Source organism: Papilio xuthus, unplaced genomic scaffold (genome assembly GCF_000836235.2).
Source record: "Papilio xuthus unplaced genomic scaffold, Pxut_1.1 DF826938.1, whole genome shotgun sequence".
Classification (NCBI taxonomy): Eukaryota; Metazoa; Arthropoda; class Insecta; order Lepidoptera; family Papilionidae; genus Papilio; species Papilio xuthus.
In genome coordinates, this window is record NW_013531711.1 from 3,000,911 (window position 1) to 3,013,573 (window position 12,663).

General features: G+C 31.5%; 2 protein-coding genes across 2 annotated transcripts; both read left to right on the forward strand.

Moving 5' to 3' along the window:
• The first annotated feature begins 1,476 nt into the window (after positions 1 to 1,476).
• Positions 1,477 to 7,260, forward strand: Nprl3 (GATOR complex protein Nprl3). Its single transcript, XM_013317611.1, has 11 exons — positions 1,477 to 1,904; positions 1,986 to 2,198; positions 2,287 to 2,381; positions 2,644 to 2,857; positions 3,212 to 3,366; positions 4,100 to 4,231; positions 4,384 to 4,548; positions 4,988 to 5,174; positions 5,350 to 5,980; positions 6,369 to 6,565; positions 7,025 to 7,260. The coding sequence occupies exons 1-11, from the start codon at positions 1,706 to 1,708 to the stop codon at positions 7,177 to 7,179; spliced, it is 2,343 nt and encodes a 780-aa protein (XP_013173065.1). The 5' UTR covers positions 1,477 to 1,705; the 3' UTR covers positions 7,180 to 7,260.
• Positions 7,261 to 8,636: 1,376 nt separating this feature from the next.
• LOC106121604 (motile sperm domain-containing protein 1-like) lies at positions 8,637 to 11,531 on the forward strand. The gene is made up of 4 exons (XM_013317320.1): positions 8,637 to 8,860; positions 8,928 to 9,091; positions 9,224 to 9,390; positions 10,404 to 11,531. The coding sequence occupies exons 1-4, from the start codon at positions 8,740 to 8,742 to the stop codon at positions 10,591 to 10,593; spliced, it is 642 nt and encodes a 213-aa protein (XP_013172774.1). The 5' UTR covers positions 8,637 to 8,739; the 3' UTR covers positions 10,594 to 11,531.
• The last annotated feature ends 1,132 nt before the right edge of the window (positions 11,532 to 12,663 follow it).

Consider the following 12,663-nt stretch of genomic DNA (forward strand, 5'->3'; position numbering starts at 1 on the left):
AAATTGTTTTCCCTCGAATAATACTTTCAAACGTCAAAACGGAAATTGACAGATTGATTTTTTTAGGTTGGTAGCAACGTAGACTTGTTCATAATATTGCTAGCATTGAAAATGTCAATTTTTATTCTACGTTTGTGTATCTAATTAGTCAAGAGTCCCGTCTCTTATTTTATATCAGGGGGTGGAAACTTAGAAGAAGGACGATTTGTATGGAAAGTGGCGCCATCTTTTAAATCTTGGTAAACATCATTTCATCTCTACTTTGTGTCATCGAGACATTCATGTGTCATCAAACCGCTACGTTTTTTCGTATTTCTATTTCTGTTCTTGTATTCTTAGTTAAATGTTGTTTCATTCATTTTGTTTTTAATTAAAATGTGTTTTCGTGAAAAATGACGCTGTACGCAACTGTGTTTTAGATGGACTGATTATGGTAAGTTACAATTCAATAAAAATTTTCATGTTTTTCCCATACGTCAGACTCATTTAAACATTTAAATATTTTCGTATTTTGGTGTAGTTTTTAGCACCACAGTGATTTATCCTTTCCGGTTATCATATTGAATGGTGCCCTACTTCTAATACATTTTACATATCAGTTCCTATACTTGATAGGAAATCACATTCTTTTTGTTTGTTGTAGGTGCACATATACACGGTTTCCCCCTTCCTGAGAGACGGTCAGTGATGTTCAGAAAATGTGTGCCAATCACTGGAATTATAGAGCAATAAACTGATGTGTCTGAAATTAGTAGGTGGGTCCATGTGTGTATATGTAAAAAATATATTTTTTTATTTGTAAAGAAAAATTTGCTTGCCTATGTTGTAAGAGAATATGTTCAGAGTGTTTAAACTCGCAAATAACTACAAATTGCCAGTTGCCAGCTTGCATATGACTGAAAATATTTTGGGGTTTGGTTTTAATTACAGGGTATGCATTCTTTTGTGACCGCGCTATACTATTTATTACCGTAAATGTAATTTTCAAATATATATATTAAAAATTAAAATATTGAGCTGATATCTTGAAAGTCATTGATGTATATGTACTTGCATAGATTTAAAATTAAGTTATATAGAAATATAATAAATAATGTACAAAAATATAAAAATATTTTGTTTTTATTTCCCCAATAATAATAGGATCATTTTAATAGAGGTATTTCATAGAAGGCTACTTGATATCGGCTCACTATATTAATAACTACATAAGTGGGTATATTATTTTTGAACATTGATTTAATGTCAATTTTAACTTTATTTATTAGATTCCCACTTATTAGTTATTATTATAGTGAGCTAAATAAGCGTGCCTACGTATATAGGTACCAAAAAAAAAAATAGTTCAGCGATTATACGCATGGAGCGCCACAATCGCCGTGGATCCACGACTTCGTGCGAGTTGCCCCTCTTTCTATAGTATACTTATTATACTCTTTGTTTTATATACTCTTTGCTTCTTGTATTTTCCTTGTACGTCAAAGCAATTTTTTTCAATTTCAACCTTCAATTTCCAAGAACAACATAATATTGAATATTCGATTATCTAAAAAAAGCGAAAACAAACTTTATTCAACCCTGGTTTAAAATGTATAAAATTTACATCGAAAACGAAAAAAAATCGTTGTTATCGTCGCTAAACAACATAATATCTTCCATTGCATTGCTTTCTGCTTTGTTTACGGTTTGATTTACAAGTGTGATCATGGAAGTAAACCCTTTGAATATATTTTTCGTGAAATCGGACAGTAAAGGTGATAGACTTTTGTTTAGATATCCATACAAGTTGGATAACAAAGATGAGAACACTCAGAAGAAATGTGGCCGTCACAATCCGTACGCAATTAACTGTACTGAAGATCTATTACAAAATCCTCAAACACAAACTTCTAATGTCTACAAAGGTTTGTATATTGATTACCTTAACTTTTTAAAGAATGGTTTAAAAGAGATGCCATAAACTTATATGTTTATTTACATTTAAGGTCAACTCAGCGGCTTCACAGATGAAATGTTATCAACATTGTTTGCAGTGAAAGCTGAACTATGTAACAGGAAGTTTGAACTGAAAGTGAATGATGTAAGATTTGTTGGCCATCCAACGCTACTGCCTTACAGAACCAACAAAGATGATACAGCCGCTATGATTCTTATAAACATTGTATTTGCTTTACAAGCATCTGCAAGTCACTCTATAGGTTAGTTCATTTATTACTAGCTGATACTTGTAACTTATTACATGTATAATAACAAAAGTTTTTTTACATAATATCTTTTTATTTTTAGTGAAATGCTATTATGATTTAAGTAAGAGATTAGGCAAAGCTTTGAGGCATGAAGAAAAAAGATGTTCCTATTTGACTGAAGAAATGAAAATTATGGTAAGTTTTTTTGGAATCTTGGTGGCCTGAGGACAATGACGTGCTGAGCTGTGCTCTTCCACATCCTGCTACATTTAAGATTGTGTTCTGCTCTGCAACTTATGCAATGATAAGACCTGCCAAGATATCAGAAAACATTTATAAGGCAGTATATTAGATTTAGTTAATTTCTTATAAATATTTAGTTAATTATCATTACTCTTTTACCTAATCTAGATAGATAAACCTAGAAGTAGTCACAGTTACATGTTTGTTCTTTCAGTTGGCAACACATGATGAAGTTTCAGCTTTGGAAAGTGAAGTTAATAGAGAAAATGATGAGGAAGAGGAAAATTTACGTCACTCTGTAAGTTCTGCGACATATAGTCATGAAAATTGTGGTGATGGTAATCCTAAATCAGCATTTCATTTGATATTACAAAGAAGTTCATTGGCAAGGTCCATGAAAGCTGTATTTGAAGGTCTAAGTTCCACAGGTATGATGTGATTTTACATTCTGCTTATAAAATAAAATTTGATAACCAGGAGTAGAGTTACAAAGTAACAAAAAAACCATAGAGAAATTGAGAACCTCCTCCTTTTCTAATTGGTTAATAATTATTTATTTTTTAACTATTTTGGCCTGAAGTCATATTCTATTTTTGTCTTTTTAATCTACTATCTCATTCTTTGCAACAATAAATTGAGCATTTTAAAGTCATTTTTTATATTAGAAAGAATTAAATGATCGCTTAAGCTAGTAAAGTTATTTTAGCTTATAAAAAAGTCATAGGACTGAATCTAAAGTATACAAATAAGATGCATTTTTTCCACAATCATATTCTTTACAGGCATTGTACAAGTTCGTATAAACAATTGGGTACTATTATCATTCTGTTTGCCACACAAAGCTCATCAAATACACAATAGAGGATTGATCATTGAACCAGAATGTATTGATAAATGTCTGCAGAAGCTAAGGCCTTATCATGGTATCTTACTTATGGTATGTATTCACATGTCTTTTTATACACTTCTTTAACAGCGGTAGAGCCCGCTATAACATCTTCGCACCACAACCACACAGAAGACAGGCGTGAAGTGGAAGCAATTTTGCGTTTCGTCTGATGAGTGTGTGTCCCGGAGGCCTAATTTAGTCCTCTTTCCCTTCCCATCCATTTTCTTATAAAGAAAGGATGGGAAGTGGAAGTTGACTTTCCGTATGAGAGGATGCATGTGAAGGGAAAATATTTTCTTTCTGTGCATCCTCTCCTCCGACGATTAAAGGTAGGCAACGCATATGCGATTGCGTATGTCTATGGGCAACGGCCACTTCGCTATTTCAGCGATTTCTCGTGGCTGCTCGCTCGTTTGCCACCTTATGATATAAAAAAACTGAGTGCAGTGTTTTAATAATTAAGTGCAATAACATTGTTTATGTCTAGTTTACGTAATGCCAGTGTTTTGTCTGACTGGTGCCGGTAAGTGTTAACATTATGCCAGTTGTACATGAGCTGTACTGGAATAATGCAAACCAAACATTTTGCTGAAAGAGAAAGAATTCAATATATTATTTACCCTTTTTATACTAAGTGACTAGTCATAACCTTAAATCAGTTGCATTGCACCAGTGGTATGATACCCTTTACACTCTCGTTGTTAGACATTTTGAGATACAGTAATTTTTTTGTATACACAAATTACAGCCATATTAGTATTGAATTAAAAAACAATTGCAGGTGGATCCAAATGAACTGTTAGCTTCAATTCCTCTTGATGGAAGCCCGGCTTTATTGAGACTGATCAAGTTGTATAGTCCATTGAAGAGCCTACAAACTCTCGCTATTGAAGCTGACTTATCTTTCACACAGGTGAGTTACTTTCATATTATAAAATGTGGCATGGAATGTGTAAACATCTTTTTAAATCGGAAAGAAAAAATAAGTATAGAAAAAAAACTAGCTAGTTGTAAAGAGATGACAAATAAAAAATAAATTTCAAATTACTAACTTATTGTTTCCAGGTGTCTCAACTAACTGGTCATCTGGTATATTGGGCTAAAGCGACAGTCATATATCCGTTGTGCGAAGGCAATGTGTATGTGGTTGCTCCTTGCGGTAATGTCAATATACATTCTCCGCTGTTAGACGAGTTTGCTAAAGAGTTCCCGGGCTTGTGCCTAGTGCAAGTATGATTCCTTATTACACATAGTTTTTTTTAATGGTTGTTTATGATTAATCAATGTTTATAATTGGACAGAATAATATAGTCCTGCAAATTTCTTGACATAAATGTGCCGGCCTTTTGACAATATGACATATATCAACAATATTGATGCCATTAGACTAATTTAAAAAAAAATGTTCTCCACAATGTAGGAAGGTGTTCTATATAGATCTGTGCCCTCCCATCGCCGCCCACTACACCAAAAATTGTGTTCTGCACAATGATAGTGTAGCAACATTATATCCGGGTGATATAGGCTACATTTATAACAAGTTTTTAATTCCCTGCGGACGAAGTTGCTAGTATAAATATATCAAAAACAAGAGTACATATAAATACATAAGCAGCTTATTTTGCATAACTATACCAGGTTGCATAAAGTGGTATCATATACATTGCAGATGCTTAGTGAGTTCTCTCTGCCTGCTCCGCTGTGGTTCAAGGCGCGGGGTGTGGGAGGTGCGGGCGGCGGTTGCGGGGGCGGGGCGCGGCTGGCTCGCGTCGTGGCCTGGCTATTGCGTCGCAAGCTGCTGCTGCAGCTCCATACATACGTACACTTCAATTCGCCCAATTGGAATGATGATCCCGGTAAGTTACTGGCTTTACGTGTCTAAATTGTATCATTCTTTACAATATGTTGTTGCTTATCCAGGCTTGAATTTTAGAAGAAAGTTTCTTCATAATATATGTGTACTACACATTTTTTGTATTATATAATTTTAGGAAAATTGTTACTTAACCTAAAAAAAATTGACTCTTTCAGATGGTCAAGAGTATTACTGCGAGAAGCATGACATTTACAATCAATCGTGTAACATTTCATTCTCTTCGCTAAATCAAATGCAACTGAATGTTCCGGAACCTGTGGAGCCCAGAGAAAGTGCTAACACATTCCCTGACTCCGATGAAGATTATCCGACCGAAAATAATCTGAACCAAACCGACTTCTCCCACACTAAACCGATAGTAATCGAATCAGAACACTCAAAACATGAAAAATTCCATACAAATGATTCCGCAAATCATTCGTTCGACGATGGAATGGATGTTGTCGATGGTTTCGTTCCGAAACCGAACGGCTTAAACGGTTTTGGTCACAACGATCAAAAGAAGCAACTAAACTCTGTAGATAGTGGTATATCTAATAATAACAGTGACAAATTACATATCAATGGATCTATGGATGTGGATGACCATAAAGAAGATAAAAAAGTGACTATCACGACACGACTATCAGATGCATCTTTGAAGGAGAAAGATGCATCAAATAATGTTGACTGTGATGAAAACATGATGGATTGTGATGTATCACCGAGGCAGAAGAATACTTTAACTAATGGCACAGATAAAAAGAATGGAGTTTCACTTAATTTAAAACTACAAAATGAAATGAGGTTAGTCAATATATGTTTATTATTTAAATGTTAAGTATTCCTGATTAGTTACATTACTCAGTTCTTTGTTGTTTACTATAGAACCTGTAATGAGAATAAACTGGTAAATTTTTGTCTTCGTTACCGTGATTAGCACTTTCAAAAGAATTCTTCATTTTTTGTCAGTTTAAAAAATTATTTTGCTATTAGCTGAAGCCCACAACTCCATTGCCGCGGAATTAAAAAAACTTAGTGGCCTATGTCTTTTTCCAGAGTATGTTTTACATACATACCAAATTTCATCAAGATCCGATGAGCCGTTCTGAAGATACCTTCTAACAAACATCCATCCATAAATCCAAACATTCGTATTTATAATATTAGTAAGATGTATGATGGCGTACTGTAGTTTCCAACCACCGACGGTATGTGGTGGGGTGGGCGAGTGTGAGGCTGGGGCCGGGTCTGGGGCGGTGCGGGCGGGGTGCGCGGGAGACGAGTCCCCGCTGCACGCGTTCACACCGGCAGAGCGCGCCGCCCTCGCAGCACTGCCCGCAGCCAGCAACCCTGATGACCTGCTGCTGCTGGCTACACTACATAAAAAAGGTGAGTGGAATACTCCATAACAATGCATCTATGATTACAAATGTCAATGATCAGCGGTCATTTCGTCTATTTCAAGTGGTCGCTTGCTCATATGCCAACTTATGATTTAAAAAGAAACCTCTAAATCAGAGACAAATTATAACATTATATATACTCTGTACATATTGATAAAATTGAAGTGTCTGTATGTAATATCGAATAAAAAAAAGATTTCGTACATGTGATGATAAAAATTTTGTCTGTCTGTTTGTCCGTCCAGAAGGCCGCCTTTGGTCTGGGTAATCTCCCGACTAAACTGATTTTCAACTTGTTTAAAAATAAAATACCTAATTTTTGGAATTGATTTAGTTCTTCTTTTTAATATTATTTAGATAATGGAGTTTTTTTATGGAAAGTTATTTAACCTTAATTATACTTATTACATTTTAAAGAATTAATCTATAATATCTAATTTCTTAGGTTATTTCCGTGGTGAAACACATTTAGAAGAGATAATGTTTATGGAGAATGTAACTCGGTCACAATTGATGCAACTTCTGGATAAGTTCAAAGGTGTTCTTATCACCTTCGAGACTGAGGACCCCGCTGTCGCTATGTTGTACCCATACCAGTAATATTATACTAATATTATTCTTTCATAGAATTAAACAAAAATTAAACATCAAAATAATCGTTTTTATTCTATATATTCTAAATGGTTTTATTTCTGTAATATTGTTAATTTTTGTGCATCATAAAATCCTTGAATGCTATATGTTAAAAGTAATTTATATAATTTCTAATTTAAATATTTACAATATGTAGTAATGCATAAAAATGTTACCGAAAAATTTTATTTTATATTATGTCTCTATCTAATTTTCACAATTTTTATTTATACCAAAGTTTTTACTAATTTCAAAAAATGTGTGAAAATAATCGCTATTTATCAGTATTATATGTATGTATTTATGTTTAAATATATTTTTTATTAAAAGTTTACTTCATTGAAATAGTAGGAAAAGATTTATTTCATCTTCATCAAAAAACTTAACATATATATTTTATTGATTTGATTTAGTAGTTGGGCCTGTTTCACAATGTCCATAAGTCCTGAATAAGTTACTTGAAACTAATTTTATTTGTTACTTATTTAGGACTTTATTTGGATTTTGCTAAATGAGTCCTTATGTAATATTGTTGCGGATATATATAGTATACTGTGATGTAAATAGAATAGAATGATAATTATATGTTACTGTGATTTTTAACCCGAAACACTTGTTTAAAATGTCATGGAATGATTGCACTTTACAGCTATGGATTCCATTACTCATAACAAAAATGGGTTGTCGAAATTTGTAAAATATATATATATAATATATATTTGTTTGTGTATAATTCATGCAGGTTTAATATGTGATTTTGTTTTTACAGTTCGCTAAGATAAAATAAATCCTTATTGACTATCTACTACATAGATTGCTCTAAAATACAGATTGGTCTGTATTCTTCTACATTTAGTTATTTAATCTCATTTGTACAATTCCTTAATGGATATAAAATTTTCCTACACACAATATGTTAAGAAATATATTTATTAATTTAATATTGAAAATTGTTTTATTAATTTTATCCACAATACATGATTCCCAATTATTATGATAAAGTTTTTACTTAATAATTACTAAGGTATCTAGTACTCACCTTGGAACTGATCAAGTTAAGACTGAAGCTTGATTTAGTATCAGAATTTCAATAAAATAATTTTAAAGAAAATCACGTTATTGTTTTTTTATTTCTCTATAAAATACTTCATAATTATTAATCATGAGAAGGGATCGGTCCATATTTTTTAAAAATGATACCTCTACGCCAACTTCTCGATACAATACTTGAATAGCAGCCCTTGAACCTTTTTTTAAAGTTCACTTTAACGAAAACTGATTCGATAATAAAAAAGGCTTGTGCAATAACAGTTTGTTTATACAACAGTTATAAATAACGAATACCGCAGGGAGAAATAACAGTTTGGTTATAACTAATAAATACAAGAGTACAGCTCTATGCTCTACTCTATTCGTCAAATCAAAACCAGCTGTCAGTGATCAAATGACAAATATTGTGTTGCGAGATGCGAAACAATTGAAATTGTTGTGGAATTTTTACTTTGTCTCAATTAGTTAAATTAAAAAATGAAGAATTTTCCAGTATTTGTGTTCCCTGTGTCATTGGAATTCTATTTAAATGCAAGACATACACACAAACAATTACTGACAGTGTACAATCCGTACGATTTTTCAGTAAATTTTAAAGGTAAATTGTAAACATACAATCGTATTTAGCCATATGGTTCTAGTGTATAATAGCGTGTTATTTTCAGTGTTATGTACTTCCCCGAATAAGTTCACTGTGATTGATCCAGAAGGAATTATAGCTCCACAAAGTTGTATAGATATAGTTGTTCGATACACGCAGCCTTCTCTCGCTCATTGTAATACAACTGAGAAATTCAGGATAACAATGTATGACAGAAATACTCAGCAGGTAAGTGTACTAGTTACTTTGAAACAATATTTTTTTACTGAATTGCATTTGTGAAATAAATTATTTTCTGCATTCCCCATGACTATTTTTATTAATATTATTAATATTTCTGATGTTTTATATATATTACAGGCTCTGGGTAAAAGAGACATTCCTACAAAATTAATCGAAGGTGAACCACTTAATACTACTCAAGAAAGTTTTGGAGACAATTTCCATCCAATAACCACTAAAACCCAAGTGATCAGGCCAACAGAGGAACATGGCAAGATGACTTGTAATCATCCTTCACATCACCGGTATGATGCCAGAGTTTTTGCTTGTTTATTTTTTTAATTTTCTCATTCATATTTTTTTTACTTTATACAGGGTGGCCATGAATGATGTGTAGAATAGAATACCACAGATTGTTTGGTCGAGAATATGACAAATGAACCATTGTACACATCATTCCCGGACACCCTGTATATTGTGTTAACTGATATTGGGTATTAGGATTAATTATTAAATTATATTGGGTATTAGGATTAATAAGAATTGGAATGTTCAAGAAACATTCTTCTATGTAAAAATGTTGTGAAACATTTTAAAATGCAGTTAAATTTGTAGATTTTGCACAAATAAAAAATGTTGTGCGGAAAGGTTTGTTGTGTTAAGTGCCATAATAAAGTGAGGGTAAGAGGATATCAAAACAAGATCTTGAAGGTGACATATGCAAATTCATACTGCAATGAATTTGATATAAAATATGCATTCTCACAATATTATTACTTTGAAATTGTCTCTTTATTTTGTTCTTACTCAACATAAACTAAACTCCTTCAATTGTTTAGGTCTCATTTGCCATCCATTAGATATGTAAATTTTGTGATAAGCACACTTTTATGATAACAAATTTTGTAATTTTCTCATGTAAATGTTATTATGAGTCAGCACCAAATATTTGCATTATCATTATAAATGTATTATTCCAAAATTGCTAGAGAATTAATGATAAACACATTGGCATCTCTTGTTTACTCCATTCAACCATAATTCATACACATTTTTTTTTGTTTAAATTGGTTTTGTGCACTGTTATCTAGATTGTCTTTAACTGTGTCCACATGTTCATATGTTTGCATGAAATCCTAAAAGAGGTTTTGTTTCACATCATCATCATAATCAGCCTAATTTCATCCACTGCTGGAGGGAGGCCTCCCCCATCGATTGCCACAATGCCCGGTCCTGTGTCCGCATTCGGTGTACTCCCGCTACCTTGTTTGACATTTTTTTTAAATAATAATTTTTCAAAATTAAACCTTGTTTTCAGAGAACAACAGCCTATAAATGTAGTTGCGGTTGCAGTGAGCATTTGTTGTATAGCTGCATTATTACTTCCCACACAGCCTGAGAATATAACTCCGTCACAACTGCCGGACTGGCTCCACATAGGTTCTAATCTCAAATTAGTATTCTCATTTGTATTGGGCTTGGTAAGTATGCTAGTTTTAAGACCGTAATTTATTTATTTTTCTTATTCCATCCCAAAGTATGAGTACAGGTCTGCAGTTAATGTTTAATCAATTTTGACATTTTGCCATATGAAATAAATGTTTAGGATTGATATCTTACTATAGTACTGACTTTTGCAATGTACATTATGTACACAATCATTGATTCCCATACAGAATTTATCCAAACTATATACTTAAAATAAAACATCACATGTTATATAGTACTCAAAGACAATTTTATGTATAAAACATAAACATTTGTACATTGACTATTTACTTTTTCCTCTATATATTTATCTCTCTTATAATAAATTATTCATGTTCTTAAGCAGCAATATCTGGTGATCTGTGTTATAAATATGTTCCATGTTTTTACAATACAATTTAACTTTGAATATAAATAATGTCACGCTCCAACTATTTTATACTATCAAGTTAATTATAAAATTATTTTATTTTAGTATGTAAAAGGTAATAAGGTTGTTATTTTTAAATCTCTAATTATACATGACAAATCAATCCATACAGTATTGTGTGGTTGTCTCACTTTTGCATTTTTTCTTTTTAATAATTTGTTTTACGTATCTGGTCATTAAGTGATTGTATTTCCTAAATTAAATTTAATTTTTTACTCTATAATTGTTTAGGGGTTTTTTTAAAGATTGCTTTGGTACTTTTGGAAATTGGTATAGGGTGCTAAATTGACCTTAGTTTTATTGGAAAAGGTGTGATATTTTTATAGTATTTGTTTTAAACAACATAATTTGTGCCTGTTTTTTAAGTTATAAAGGCCAAGAAACTTAACTGTAAATAACTTTTATATATGTAAAAGTAGTTTTATACAATGTGTATTGACAGCCTTATAAGCTTAAGCTTTTTTTTTTACAATGTTTTCCTTTTATTTGTATTTCCAATATAAATGTTTTGATTTGAATGACGATAATGACACATAATAATTAAAATGACTAAAGTTTGATTGGATTATGAATATTTCTTTTAATTCTCACTATAAAAAAGCTTAAAATGATAGACCTAACCTCTAAATTACTATATGAAATATTGGTCCATAATAATTTCGTTTTCCTTATGGATTTTTTTAAACGAAATAAACATAATGTAAACTGTTGGTAAATCATTATGACATTTAACTATAGAAATAGAAGAAATAAATGTTTCCACCTTTCTTATAGTATTAAATGTGATGCTATGTAGATTGTACATATTAGGTTAAAAAATGGATGTACATTTTTTTAAACCTGTATAATGGGACCATTTATTGTAAATTTCTGATCATACCAAATATATCCTTTATCGACAAAGTAAGCTTTTTCATTTCAACAATGCCCAGGATATATTAGTAAGACTTGTAAATACTTCCTACTATTAAATGCCAAAGTTTAAATGGATGATGATGGATGGATACTTTTTAGGAGGTATCTCCGGAAAAGCTCAAAGGATATTGATGAAATTTGTCACACATGTGGAACATAATCTGGAAGAACACATGGCTACTTATTCAAGTTTTTTTGATCCTCGCGGGCAATAGCTAATTCTTTATATACTTAGAAACAAACCTAGTAATATTGGTTCGTAAAGATAAGTCATGTATTAGAAAAATAGGTAAATATAACTTTAGAAACATATATAGCCTTGATAAATAGGTAATAGAGTATGCTTGAGAAATCATATTCAATGAAATTACTACTTTTTAACAATTAAAATCAGGTTACATTCTTTGTACTTTTCCTTAGAGTAAAAGGACCAGAAAATTATGAAAACATTTTTAAAAATTGGTAATAATTTATTTCATCAATTCCTTGGCAAAGTTTAACAAGATTTAAACTTTGAATATACTATACGTTCTAAACGCAAGGAACTATTTTATAAATAATTCTACAACAAATTTAAGCAGAACAAAATATAGGACGGTTCATACACTAGGTCTAAAACTAGTATTCAAGAAAATAATTAAATTATAATTAAAAAAAATCACTTAAACAGCACAATATTAATCATACATTCTACACTACAATATAATGTAAATGAAAACATAACATTTTCGATAAATACGAGAAG